Source organism: Papio anubis, chromosome 4 (genome assembly GCF_008728515.1).
Source record: "Papio anubis isolate 15944 chromosome 4, Panubis1.0, whole genome shotgun sequence".
Taxonomy (NCBI): Eukaryota; Metazoa; Chordata; class Mammalia; order Primates; family Cercopithecidae; genus Papio; species Papio anubis.
In genome coordinates this window covers 139,681,035-139,695,424 of record NC_044979.1, presented here as the reverse complement: position 1 = coordinate 139,695,424, position 14,390 = coordinate 139,681,035, and the positions used below count along the sequence as shown (strand labels likewise).

At 46.1% G+C, this 14,390-nt stretch overlaps 1 protein-coding gene across 12 annotated transcripts in view; it reads right to left on the bottom strand.

The window, feature by feature from the left end:
• Positions 1-692: 692 nt before the first annotated feature.
• Positions 693-14,390, bottom strand: part of ZCWPW1 (zinc finger CW-type and PWWP domain containing 1) — a 28,941-nt gene continuing 15,243 nt past the window's right edge. For 8 of the 12 annotated variants that reach the window (XM_017956601.3, XM_017956603.3, XM_017956600.3 and 5 more), the window contains 10 exons: positions 10,550-10,666; positions 9,693-9,816; positions 8,389-8,464; positions 7,883-7,987; positions 6,189-6,269; positions 5,044-5,110; positions 3,820-3,929; positions 2,341-2,401; positions 1,712-1,849; positions 693-1,158 (listed from right to left, as the gene is read on the bottom strand). In XM_017956601.3, coding sequence (XP_017812090.3) covers positions 836-1,158; positions 1,712-1,849; positions 2,341-2,401; positions 3,820-3,929; positions 5,044-5,110; positions 6,189-6,269; positions 7,883-7,987; positions 8,389-8,464; positions 9,693-9,816; positions 10,550-10,666 — 1,202 coding nt within the window. In that variant the 3' untranslated portion in view covers positions 693-835. The remainder of the gene's footprint in view (positions 1,159-1,711; positions 1,850-2,340; positions 2,402-3,819; positions 3,930-5,043; positions 5,111-6,188; positions 6,270-7,882; positions 7,988-8,388; positions 8,465-9,692; positions 9,817-10,549; positions 10,667-14,390) is intronic. The other 4 variants (XM_017956605.3, XM_017956602.3, XM_017956604.3 and 1 more) reach the window with 2 other exon arrangements.

Below are 14,390 nucleotides of genomic sequence, written 5' to 3'. Positions count from 1 at the left end.
GAGTACACTACGCTTCCAATAGGAAGGGCCACAGCTTCCAACAATAACCAAGGCCATACAGATGACTCAGAGGCCAGCCAAAGAACTGACAAAAACAGAGCCATCTACTCCAACTCTCTCTTCACCTTCCCAGCCCTGGCCCGTAAAACTAAAAGTACCCCCAAAACTTACTTGAATGTGTGTAAGGAGAAAACTGACATCACCTTCAACTCCTGTCCCTCCCAGTGAAAATGAACTCTAACAGAGAACTCACACCCAAGACCCTTCCTCTAGTACTTTTCTTAGTGACTTCCTTGGGCCAGGGAACATGAGTCCCCAAACCTTGGTAGCCAGCCCAAACCCAAAGCCTGCCCTCAAATCTGATCAGTCTTCCCTATGGTGACAACGAGAGCATCACCTCATTTGACATCATTCACAACCTTATAAGGTAGAGGATGCACTCGCTGGAAGATGAAGAGCAGAACCAGGATGGTGAACATGCTTTTTCCCAGGCCACGGAGGTAGCTAGTGAGAAGCTGAGCCCGGATTTGAATCCAGATCTGCCCTTCTTGATGTCCTCTCAGGACTCAGGTCTCACTGCCTTCCCCAGATGCCTGCACTGTGCAGGCTCCCGCCAGAAGCAGTGACGTACCACGGTGACACCAAGGAGGGCGAGCAGCCAACAGGGGGCAGTTAGAGACCAGCCAAGCCAGTCGACCGGCAACCTGCTTTATTAACAAAGAAACAGCCCAACACACACTTGAACCTGGTAGCCAATGAACAGCCCCAGCACTTAGCCACTTCTCCCTCCTGCGCCCCAGAGAAGAGAGAAAAGAAGGGAGCGCAGGAGCACCAGCTACTTCCCAAACAGCGCCAGGGGGATGTCCTCGCCATCACTGTCACTGTGCTGCAGCTCCCCGCTCTGCCCCAGCTCTCTCCCAACATCTTCCATGAGTTGCTCCAGGTCCAGATCACTGGAGGCTTCGTCCTCAAGGGGAACACGTCCAGCCTCCTGGGTCAGGGGTTCCCGGGGTCTTGGCTCTTCTTTTGCAGCTGAGGGGCAGGCCCCTTTACATGCTGATAGGCCCAGGTCCTTTGGCACTGTTGTAACTTCTTCTCCCTCTGAAAAGCTGGCTGCCAAGGCCTTGCTCTGGGGAGCTTTAAATTTTTTCTTAGGGCCTAAATGAGAAGGTGACAAAGCCGAGAGTCCTATTAGGTCAGCCTGTCCTTACCGTTTATAAGTCAAACTCCTAAATCTCTATTTCCAAAAAATCTCTGGAAAAGATGACCTTTCTCAATACAAAGAATATGGACTTTGGGATCAGAAAGAGAGTCAAGCCGTCCGCCCTATGCTAGTCACCAGCCTTGAGCAATTTTTAAATCCTTTGAGCCTTAGTTTTCTGATATCTAAAATGGGAATATCCAGTGAGAGAGCTATTGAAAAAAAATTTAAAGGAGCAGGCATGGAAGTATCTCTTTAGCCAGACCTTGGCAATACTGAGTAAGTGTTACTTCTCTTCTACCACTCTCCTGCCCCTGGGCTAAATCAAATCAGGAATCATTCTGTTTCTATAGTGTGTGCTGGGTGCAGTCTGACATGCTCTTTCATTCTAATTTTCATTCATTCTGTAAAGTAATGAAAAGCTGTAAAATGGTTAAGAAATGATTCAGGGAGGGGAGATCCCGACAGGCACCTCATTCCCCTTAGTTTTTCCAAGGTCTTGAGCCTTACCTGGCTGGTCAGAATCTGAATTCCCTTGGCCTTCTTTCTTTCCCATTCTGAGTGCAGGAGGAGCTGTGGATTTCCTGCCCAGAGATCTCTTCATTATCTTCCTCTGCAGTGTCCTGCCTTGGCCATCTGCTGCTGTGCCTGCACCACCCCCAAGTCCCAGTCATGAGGGAAATGTGCTTATTTATCTCTAAATGACAACTCAGCAAGGGCAGATGGACGCTGCACATTGAGTCTCTGCCCTGCCCCACATCTTCTGCTCAGTCTCAATCTAGTGAGTTCTCCTGGTGGCCTCTGGCTCTTTTTCAACATCTTTTTTCCCCAATTCTCTTTTTCTTTTACCCCCTGGATCTTCTTCTCTTTACAGTTCTCCTCAGAGTCTACCTTCTCCAGGAAGCCATCCTTCTTGGCTAAGAACGTAAAACCTTCTATCTTTCATCTCAGATTTTATAATTCACTACAGAGAAGCAAGGGGGCTCCAGCTCCCCACTGACACTATGGGTAAGTGTTGCCTGTTTTCTCAGGTCCTGGCACGGAGACGGGCAGTGAGGTCCACCTACCTGCAGACTCCCTCTCTACCACTTCCCTGCCTTAACTGTGGGATGTGCCCCATTTCCAGCTGGCCTGCTTACCTCTTGGCTTGGTTTTTTGGGTCTGTATTTTGACTTGCTTACAAATAGGCAAAGTTGGGTCCTGAGGATGGGAGAGAAAGTTTTTAAAAAAATGATAAATTAAGGCCCCTAGCTGTTTTTAATACAGAAGGATGCTACACAATGACAGGTGGGCTTTGGGGAATCAAAGTAGCTTCTGTGAGCCTGATATTGTTTAAATTTATGGCAACACAGAGAAAAATGTGTAGTCACTTTCCCAGTCTGTTGGTATTCATCAATGCAAGGCTTTAGGCATAAAAGAAGGAAATAAAGCTAGGCCACGAGTATGATAAAAATTGCTAAATAAAAAATTAGAAGAAAAAGTGAAAATATATACTTCCTATACCTGGAAAACAGATGCTAAGAAAACAAGTGAATGAAAATCCTCCAGGTCCATGTAGGGGAGAAAGGAGTAGAAAGAAACAACTGCTATTCTCTGAATTGCTTCCCGAAAAGTCAAATAAATACAGTAGGAACTGAGATTATACTCAAGAAAGAAGTTCCTAGAGATGTGGGAAATTAGAGAAGAAAGAAAGAAGAGACCTAGAAACCCCCAAATATCCGACAATTGGGGCTCCCTCAAGGCAGGAGCAAGATAGCTCCTTAGTAAATATAAGTCCATGCTAATGAGATCGTTACAGGAAGCTCCTAAAAGGAAACCCCCAAGATCCTTGTCTAAACAATTTTTCTTTTTTTTTTTTGAGAGGGAGTCTCGCTCTGTCGCCTAGGCTGGAGTGCAGTGGTGTGGTCTCGGCTCACTGCAAGCTCCACCTCCCGGGTTCAAGCGATTCTCCTGCCTCAGCCTCCTGAGTAGCTGGGACTACAGGTGCCCACCACCACGCCCGGCTAATTTTTTGTATTTTCAGTAGATGGGGTTTCACCATGTTAGCCAGGATGGTCTCCATCTCCTGACCTCGTGATCCGCCTATCTTGGCCTCCCAAAGTGCTGGGATTACAGGAGTGAGCCATCATGCCCAACCATCTAAACAATTTTTTTTTTTTTTTTTTTTTTGAGACGGAGTCTCGCTCTGTCGCCCAGGCTGGAGTGCAGTGGCCGGATCTCAGCTCACTGCAAGCTCCGCCTCCCGGGTTCCCGCCATTCTCCTGCCTCAGCCTCCCGAGTAGCTGGGACTACAGGCGCCCACAACCGCGCCCGGCTAATTTTTTGTATTTTTAGTAGAGACAAGGTTTCACCGTGGTCTCGATCTCCTGACCTTGTGATCCGCCCGCCTCAGCCTCCCAAAGTGCTGGGATTACAGGCGTGAGCCACCACGCCCGGCTCATCTAAACAATTTTTAAAGCTAATCTTGGTCAAGTGTGGTGGCTCATGCCTGTAATCCCAGCACTTTGGAAGGCTGAGGTGGGAGGACTGCTTAAGCCCAGGAGTTTGAGATCAGCCTGGGCAACCTGGCAAAACTCCATCTCTATAAAAATAAAAACTGAAATTAAAGCTAATCTTACTGTTTTCTCTACTTCCTCCTTTTCCAACTCTTCCTCCTTTTCCAACTCTTCCTCCTCCTCCTTTTTCTCCAAGCAGGATCCTGGGCTGTTCAAACCAGAGAGCTGTAAGTCTAGAACAGGAAAAGGAAAGAAAGGCTAAATCATTCATACCATAAAATAGTGAGTTAATGAAGCTGATCACAGAGAATCTGTCTTCTAACTGTGCCTTTTGTGTGCAAGTGGTATTTTCTCCATAAAATGTGATCCCAGATTATCACATTTCCACCCTTTTCAAAGTCCATCACTATTCAATACACCCTCCCTCCCCATCCTGTTTCTTCCATTCCTCTCTCATCTGCCCATCCATCCTGGATACTGGGTCAATGACATTCACAAGAGTCTATTTTTTTTTTTTTTTTTTTGAGACAGAGTCTCACTCTGTCACCCAGGCTGGAGTGCAGTGGCCAGATCTCAGCTCACTGCAAGCTCCGCTTCCCGGGTTTACGCCATTCTTCTGCCTCAGCCTCCCGAGTAGCTGGGACTACAGGCGCCCGCCACCTTGCCCGACTAGTTTTTTGTATTTTTTAGTAGAGACGGGGTTTCACCGTGTTAGCCAGGATGGTCTCGATCTCCTGACCTCGTGATCCGCCCGTCTCGGCCTCCCAAAGTGCTGGGATTACAGGCTTGAGCCACCGCGCCCGGCCTCAAATGCTTTCTTTGCCTTGCTTCGGTGTGCACCTTATACAAGCTTTCCCCTTGGGCTCCAAACCACCCGCCGTCTGGCACTGCCTGATTCTTGAATCAAACTCCTAAAATTTTAAGTGCTTAGGTTTATCTTTTTTCTTTTTTTGAAATGGAATTTCGCTCTTTTCTCCCAGGCTGGAGTGCAATGGCGCGACCTTGGCTCACTGAAACCTTCGCCTCCTGGGTTTAAGCCATTCTCCTGCCTCAGCCTCCCAAGCAGCTGGGACTATAGGCGCCCGCCACCTCTCCCGGCTAGTTTTTTGTGTTTTTTAGTAGAGACGGGGTTTCACCGTGTTAGCCAGGATGGTCTCGATCTCCTGACCTCGTGATCCGCCCGTCTCGGCCTCCCAAAGTGCTGGGATTACAGGCTTGAGCCACCGCGCCCGGCCAAGAGTCTACTATTGATGACAGAGAATATAAAATAAAGAAAAACATGGGCTGCTGCCCTCATGAAAGAATCCCTCCCATCCCTCTCCAGTCCTCAGCCTCCATTTATCCTACCTTTTCTTTCCCCATTACTGTTAGATCCATTGAATCGGCTCCAGAAACCAAACAAGTTAACCCGTTCCTAAGGGAACCAAGAAACAAAAGCATCATCCACTACCTTCTCAGGGGCAGCTTTTGCCTTCTGTCTTCTGGAATTTAGTTATGATGAAATTCTGATTCATTTTCCATACCAAAATTATTATTATTATTATTATTATTTTTTTTTTTTGAGACGGAGTCTCGCTCTGTCGCCCAGGCTGGAGTGCAGTAGCCGGATCTCAGCTCTCTGCAAGCTCCGCCTCCCGGGTTTACGCCATTCTCCTGCCTCAGCCTCCCAAGTAGCTGGGACTACAGGCGCCTGCCACCTCGCCCGGCTAGTTTTTTGTATTTTTTAGTAGAGACGGGGTTTCACCATGTTAGCCAGGGTGGTCTAGATCTCCTGACCTCGTGATCCGCCTGTCTCGGCCTCTCAAAGTGCTGGGATTACAGGCTTGACAAAATAATAATAATAATTATTATTATTACTGAGACAGGGTCTTGCTCTGTCACCCAGGCTGGAGTGCAGTGGTACAATCTTTACTCACTGCAACCTCGCCATCCCAGGCTCAAATGATCCTCCTGCCTCAGCCTCCCAAGTATGTGGGACTGCAGGCATGCGCCACTATGCCTGGCTAATTTTTGTATTTTTTGTAGAGATGGGGGTTTTGCTGTGTTGCAGGCTGGCCTTGAACTCCTGGACTCAATGGATACACCCGATTTGGCCTCCCAAAGTGCTAGGATTACAGGCGTGAGCCCCCCGCTCAGCCCTCATTTTCCATACCATTTCCACGTGAAATTACACATTAGGCTTATCTGACCTTTTATGGAGATTAACTAATTATAATCTCTATTTCCAGTTCGTTTCTAATTCAAAAAATCAGGGAAATTGGGAGGTGAAATTTTCACTGTTTTTTACTCTCCATCCCACCCCCACCAACAGAATTTGAGCATAAAAACTGACTCCACAGAAAAGAGAGGTTAGAGCACTTATATCTGAAACTTCAAGTGAAATATGGAGGTAGGATGGCCCCTGGCACAAACCATCTTTGTCTGGACTGAGAAAGAATCCCACTTGTCCAAGAGCAGGGAAAGGAATGGGTGTGGTCTGAACACTCTCCCACCTGAATGCTGATCTGTTCTGCTTCTTGAGCCATCATCAGGGCCACCCCCAGTTTCTGGCTGCAGTCATTTCTGCGCTTTTTCTGAAATGGAAGAAGATTAGAGCCAATGATAAATATCGACTTAAAGATTAGAGTAATGGCCAGGTGCAATGGTTCACACCTGTAATCCCAGCACTTTGGGAGGCTGAGTTGGGTAGATCACGAAGTCAGGATTTCAAGACCAGCCTAGCCAAGATGGTGAAACCCCATCTCTACTAAAAATACAAAACTTAGCTGGGCATGGTGGAGGTTGCCTACAATCCCAGCTCCTCAGGAGGCTGAGGCAGAGAACTGCTTGAACCCGGGAGGCAGAGGTTGCAGTGAGCTGAGATCACGCCACTGCACTCCAGCTTGGGGGACAGAGCAAGACTCCATCTCAAAAAGCAAAAAAAAAAAAAAAAAAAAATTAGAGTCACTAATAAATATTAGCAAAGTGACCCCAGCATACTGCTACCCATCTGACATTCTTTTCAACTACAACATTTATTTCCAGTTCCTAGTATTGATACGATACTCCTTAATATTTTGGGATCAGACATAACACCCCCCTTCCGTCTAATAAACATCTCACCAATTCCTAACTCTATATATGTATATATTTGGAGGCAGAGTCTCACTTTGTCACCCAGGCTGGAGTGCAGTGGTGCGATCTCAGCTCACTGCATCCTCCACCTCCCTGGTTCAAGCAATTCTTGTGCCTCAGCCTCCTGCTGGGACTACAGGCACACAGCACCATGCCCAGCAAATTTTTTGTATTTTAGTAGAGACAGGGTTTCACCATGTTGCCCGGCTGGTCTCAAACTCCTGAGCTCGGGCGATCTGCCCACCTCGGCCTCCCAAAGTGCTGGGATTACAGGTGTGGGCCACCACACCTGGCCCTAGCAATATTTTCAACCAACATTTTGGTGTCCTCTCCAAAGTGAATCCCATGGAAATTTGAAGAGAGGATTATAGGAGCCCAGGTGATTTCACTTTGAAGCTTCTGACAAGTTTCTTTAGATCCAGCTGTTTGATTTAATACTCATTGCTTGATTTTCTAAAGCCCCTGGGCCACTAAGCCTCTGCTCATTTGCAAGGCTGGTCAAACCCAAAGTGACTACAGGGAGGAAATGTGATTGTGCTAATCCAGTGGTTCTCAACCGGGTAGACTGTGCCCTCCAGAAGGCACCTGGCAATGGCTGGAGATAATTTTTTGGTTGTCACAACCATAGGCAGGGGGCAGAGGGTGGAGGTGGGAGCTGCTGCTGGTTAGATGCCGCTGGAGCCTAGGGATGCTGCTAAACATCCCATGATACACAGGACAGCCCTCTACAACCAAACATTATCTCCCCCAAAATGCCAATAGTGCTGAGACTGAGAAATCCTGAGTTAATTTGTGCCTTCATTTCTGCCACACCTGCTTTGGCTAAACTGTAGAAAAACCTCATCTTCAGAATGGCCCCCCATCTGCAGGCAGGGAAGGGGACTGAAAAAAATAATTGCCCTGCTGCAGTCCTAGGAGCAAAAAGAGTCCTTCATGAATTACCTCACCCTTGGCACACCTGGTCAGACACAGAACTTTCTCCCGACATGGCTTAGCCTGGGAGAAAATCAGGTTTAATAAAAGGAATATTTCATTTCCTCTGTATCACAACAGAACCCCAAGATGTGCTCACCATGCCTGATAGCTCCAGGGACAGCTCCTGGAAGTTCTTTAGCATGTTGACTGGGATCCATGCACGAGAAACTGTTTCTCCAAAAAATGTCACGTGGTACTTAGACTGAAATAAAAGATGGTCCTGTTATGGACTCCTGTCCTGCTGCTCCCTGCTTTTCTCCTCTAGCCAGAAGGAGGTGCTGGGCCTCACATGCCCCCTTGAAGCCTGACTCATCTACCCTATCCTCCTTCCGATTGTTCTTCCACTCTAACCTCAGGAATCCTAGCCAAAGCATATTTATCAAAACCACTAATGCCCTGACAGTGGATAAATATTTAATTAGATACAAGTTTGTTTCTATTATATGTGTGAGCACTTATCTCTGTGTTTGTCCTCCTAGTTAAGTATCTGTTTTCACTTGTGTCTCCTAGTTATGTCCATGTCTCTTATCTGTACATCTGTGAGGATGGATTTGTTCATTACTTTGGCCTGAGCTCCTTCTTACCCTGAACCAGGAAACTCACCGGCAGGGAATCAAGATGGGAAGTAAAAAGAAAATATTCTCCTAAGTCAGGATCAGATTCTATCATGCCTGGCCACCTGGAGAAGATAGTTGGGTGCAGGGGACAGAAGAGAAGGGGTTAGATGAACAGAACACAACCTCATCAATGTACATGCACACAAAAGAGCAGTATGATTTTTTTTCTGAGACAAGGTTTCACTCTGCCGCCCAGGCTGGAGTGCAGTGTTACAACCATGGCTCACTGCAGCTTCAATCTCCCAGGCACAAGTGATCCTCCCACCTCAGCCTCCTGAGTAGCTGGGACTACAGGCAAATGCCACCACACCCAGCTGTTTATTTTATTTTTTGCAGAGATGGGGTCTCACTATATAGCCAGGACTGATCTCAAACTCCTGGGCTCAAGCAATCCTCCCACCTCAACCTCCCAAAGTGCTGGAATTACAAGTGCGAGTCACTGCGCTCAGTCAGCAGTACGCTTTGAAAAAAAAGGATCTAAAAAATAGATTCCTCTGCCATCAGCCCCCTCTAGTGGTCACTACTCAATGACTCAGATGAGGAAGTGACTTCCATCAATGCACACAGGAGTTCAGAATACACCTAGTGAAGGTCTTACCCTTCTGAGCCATCCCATAATCCTAAAAACAAAATCTTCGACTAGGGACATCTCCAAAGAAGAAACTATTCCACTTTTCCTTGTTCCCTTTACTTTGTATCTCTCAATCTCAATATTTTTATTTATTTTTGGGATGAGGACTCACTGTCACCCAGGCTGGAGTGCAGTGGTGCAATCTTGGCTCACTACAACCTCTGCCTCCCGGGTTCAAGTGATTCTTCTGCCTCAGTGTCCTGAGTAGCTGGGACTACAGGCATGCGCCACCACATCTGGTTAATTTTTCTATTTTTTAGTAGGGATGGGATTTCACCATGTTGGCCAGGCTGGTCTCAAACTTGTGTGCTCAGGTGATCTGCCCGCCTTGGCCTCCCAAAGTGCTGGGATTACAGGCGTAAGCCACTGCGCCTGGCCAATCTCAATATTTTTAAATGCCTCAGATCCACCCTCTTCTTTCTACCAGCTGGGGTAGCACTATCAGACCCTTTTTTCCAGGGAGCTATCACCTGAAACCTCCAGAAAACATGCTCTTTCAAAGCCTTCAGGCATGGTACTTTATCTTTTCTCTCACCCCCTGCTCTTTCTAAGGCCAGAACCATTTCAATTACAGATGTTTTCCATTTGCTTCCATCCCTGCTTGAATCTACCTCTCTCAAGTTTGTGAAGGATGCTCTGACTGTGTCATAGTGCCCTACCAGGGGTAACCGTATTGCTTGGCCCAGATGATGGATCCTGGGATGTAGGAGGCATAGGCCACATCACTTTCAAGCCCTGTCCAGGTCTCCTCAGGAATATCACAGCGATTATACTGCACATCTGCTGAAAGAGAGAAGGAATGAAGGGACAGGAAGAGACTCATAAAGAGAAAGAGGTGAATGAGGGTTGGGGAGAGGACAAGAAGGAAATTGGTATATGCAGCAGGTGGGACCAAAAGGGCACGTGGGAGATCAGCATGGAGGAAGAACAATAAAGACCCATGGAGGAAATGCAGCTGGAACCAGGGGAAGTAGGAATGCTGCCTCCTCATACTCTAGAAAGAGATTCCACACTCCTGCTTGCACCCCCGCATGTCTGATTGTGCTCCTGTCTATGGAGCATCATAAGAATAATTTCTCTGAGACTCTGTTTTCTCATCTGTAAAATAATTGGGCTGGACTAGATCATCATCATCTCTTCCAACTAGTTTCAAACATCCTAGAATTCTAAGCGCAGCAGATCTCTCTCATCTGTTTTCCCTCATATATCCTATATCCCTCCCTATCCACAAACCCAATACCAATATTCTAATCAGGATTGACAGGGGCAGACCAGTGCTCATACATTTAGATTCCAGGCCCCTCCCCACAAGATCACTTTGCAGAGCATCTTCATCCAGCCTTTTCTGCCCAGATTCATCTCCATATGAAAGGCAGATCCTTCCTCTCTCCCAAGCACTACAAGGACCCATTGAGTGCTAACTATATTTACGTAGTATTTAATCTAAAGGATAAGTGCAGAGAAAGAAAGGGAGGAACAATAAAACGTGAATAAAAACATTTCCAGTCTTTTCTACCTGTGTTCTGATCACAGGACCAATTATCTGGGAGAACTGAGGGGTCAATGTTCCCACACAGCCGCCTCCATTTCCCACAGTTTGGGAAGGAACACTGGACCCAGACCAGACATTGACCTGTGAGAGGAAAAAATAAGAGACTTAAAAATATGCACTTCCTTCTTTAATCCAACTAAAATCAGGATAACCCTCCCAACTCCCAGAATCACATAGTCAGAGAGACATGAGAGATCAACCAGCTGGATCCCTGACTTGTAAGTGGGAAACCAAGGCTCAAAGAGGTAAATGGCTTGCTGAGGATCAGCTAACTTGGTGATAGAGCTGAACTTAGAACTCAAGCCTCATGCCTTGATCTTTTTCCTGTACTAGTCTACCATGTCTCCCTGCCCCAAGGCTGAAAGGAATGTTTCTTGTATTGACAGTTCTCAAATTAAAAGGCTGCCTGACATCTTTCCAGATAGTGCCTTGTTCTCTGCTGGCATGACACTACTGAAAAGATCTTTTGAAGGGCTAACCTGCATCTCTTTTGTGCACAACATCCAGAGTTCTTATCCAAATCTCAACTGATTTACCTGTCACCAAATCACCAAGTTGCAAACTTTAGGACCAACAGCGTCGGAGTTCACTCTTCTCCAAAAGACAGAGGTCTAAGCCTATCACTTCTCCATCAACTATTAACTTTGGGCCCTGCTCAAATACCAAGTCTTCCTTTTATCCATTACCTTCCAGACCCCCACCTCTCCTAAGCTGACCCATGTCTCTCAGCCTCTCCCTTCTCCCACCGAAACTCTTCCATTGTGGTCTTGAAAACTCCACTGACTTGAGCAACAAAAGTCCACATATCCTCAACCTCCAATCTGAACTTCTATCTCCTTTTTGAAGCCTGGAGACCCACTAATGACACTGCCCCACCTAAACCACCCCCACCTGCAGCCCTGTAAATGGAGTCAGTTCCTCTCACACTCCCCATGTCTCTTGGGACAGAAAGTCAGGCTGGCATTATCATTACCCCATTGCTACTACTCCCCAACTCTTATAAAAACCCTTCCTCCCTTGAGGTCTATGCCATGGGACTATCCTCACCTCTCATATCCCTTGTAGCTTCTCTCCACCTCCTGCCTTCATTCCAAATGACCTCTATATCCACAGGAACTCCTCATACAGCACCCCATTCTTTCAGTGCCTTGACTTTTTTCCTCAGGTCACATCTGGAACCCACTCCCACTCCTGCATGCCCCACCCAGTCATCTGCAGGAACTGCACACCGTCTGAGCCACTTATCCAAACATCCTCTCTCTAAAAATGCCCCGTCTTCCACCTCACTTGCTCAAAGACTCCTATAGCAACTCTCATTTTACCTAGCTCTCCAACCCACTGCCCACTACCATCCTCTCCATCTGGAAGCAATTTCCATTCTTCACTCTGTTCCACTCTGGTTTGATTACTTGACACTTACTTGGATTCTCTTGTAGACACCTTCAGCCCCCTTTCCCACTGTCCTTCTTCCTACCCAGATGACAAAACACCAACCGGAATGAACCCTCTCTCCACCTTTTCTGAGTCTACACTCAAGCAATTGAGTTGACAGAGAAAAGTCACATAACAGACACATAGGTATCGCTAAATATTCACTATTTAACATTATCAACCAACATATTTCTCTAGTAAGTTCACTGTCTCCCACTGCCAAATTTTACCTTAAATACCTGATCATAAGGGATGGCTCCAAATCCCATCCCTCCAGAATCATCCCTCAGAAAAGAAGGTGACTTGTATTTGGGTCCTTTCAAAATATCACAATATAAGAGATCACTTGCGCAATTACTTTTTTTTTTTTTTTTTTGAAACACAGTCTCGCTCTGTTGCCCAGGCTGAAGTGCAGTGGCACAATCTTGGGTCACTGCAGCCTCCACTTCCCAAGTTCAAGCAATCCTCCTACTTCAGCCTCCCAAGTAGCTGGGACTACAGGCACGCACTACTACACCCAGAAAATTTTTTGTATTTATTGGTAGAGGCAGGGTTTTGCCATGTTGCCCAGGTTGGTCTTGAACTCCTGGGCTCAAGCGATCCACCCTCCTCAGCCTGCCAAAATGCTAGGATTACAGGGGTGAGCCACTGTGCCTGGCCTTAATTACCTTATCTTAAAGAACAAAGTACTGGTTGGGACTAATATGTTAGTCTGAAATGACAGTTGCCAATAGTAGTTTTGGATGTTTACAGAGGTGACCTAGCAAGACTAGAAAAATAGAGTAGGAGGAGAGGCCAGGAGTCAAATAAATTAATGCAGATCAATAACACAAATTGTTAGCTGTGAAAGCAATGAGTACTTACAAGAAAATGAGTAGGAAAAAATCGCTATAATGATATGGAACTGGAAATTTATGGCTTGGAATGATATTTTTGACAAGAACATTGTACTTTTTTAAAAAGTTTCAAGTAACCTAAAGGAGAGATAATGTGCTCTGGAAAACTGTGTTTGATGCCCAGATGTGGCTCTATGATAATGAAGACTGATGTCACAGACACATGTTAAGAGGATTTCACTTGACCACTCATTCCTGAAACACTAGTTTCCTGGGTTCTGTGATGTCTCATTCCCCTGTCCCCCTCCCCTCAATTTTACTAGCAACTTCCCCCGCAGTCTTCTTTGCTGGGTTCTCCTTGTTCTTCAATCTCTAAATGTCAGGGGTCCCAAAGCCCAATCATGGGCCTTCTCTCCCCATGATACACTTTCTCCTGAGGCAAACTCACCCATTCCCACGGCTTTGAAATCCATTTTCATACCTGACAGAACACAGCTGTCTACTTACAGCCTCTGTTCTGAGTTCCAGATTCCTAAGCCACCTTGCTCTTTGATACCTCTATTTGGATGTCTCACAAGGATCTCAAACCTAAATGTACCCAAACCTGAATGCTTAATTTTATCCCACAAACTTTTTCTTCCTCCACTCTTTCCCATCTCCCTTCACGTAACTGTTCAAGCCAGAAACCAATCATCCTTGACATACCCTCTCCTGCTCCAACCTTCCAGTATCCAATTCATTACCAACTTGTAACAATTTTACCTCCAAAACATACCTTAAGACCATCCACTTTTCTCTTTCTCTACTTTCATCATCCTAATCCATTTTATTTTTTATTTTTATCTTATTTTTTAAATATATTTTTTTGAGACAGGGTCTTGCTCTGTTACCCAGGCTGGAGTGACGTGATATGAACATAGCTCACTGCAACCTCAAATTCCTGGGCTCAAGTGATCTTCCTGCCTCTGCCTCCCAAAGTGCTGGGATTACAGATGTAAACCACTATACTCAGCCATCATCCTAATCAAAGCCTAATACCTAATCCTCGTACTAACATCTTAACTGTCTTCTCCCCATATTCCTCCTCCCCTATTCCTGTCTTCTCCCCATACTCCATCTCCAATTAATCACCAAAGGATCCTTTTAAAACATTAAAGATGTCACTTCCCTGGTTAAAACCCACCAGTGGCTTCCCCCTGCACTTAGGATAAAATGTTCACTCTGTACATGGTCTTTGACCTAGCCACTGCCTCCCTCTTTCCAGTCATCCAGAGCCACTTTCCCAACTTGCCTCCCCTTGCTCTCTAAGCTCCGCAATCACACTGGCTTTCTTTTAGTATCTGGAACATGCCACACTTCACCCTACCTAAAACTCTTTCTTCACTTGGATAACTTCTACTCTGGCTTCAGGTTTTAGCTGAAATACTGTTTCCTTAGAAATGTACTCCCTGACCAGCCCAATCTTACTTCCTCTCATGAGACACTGCTCTTTTCCTTCCCTGTACTTAAGTACTTAATGCAAATTGTATTCATTAAAT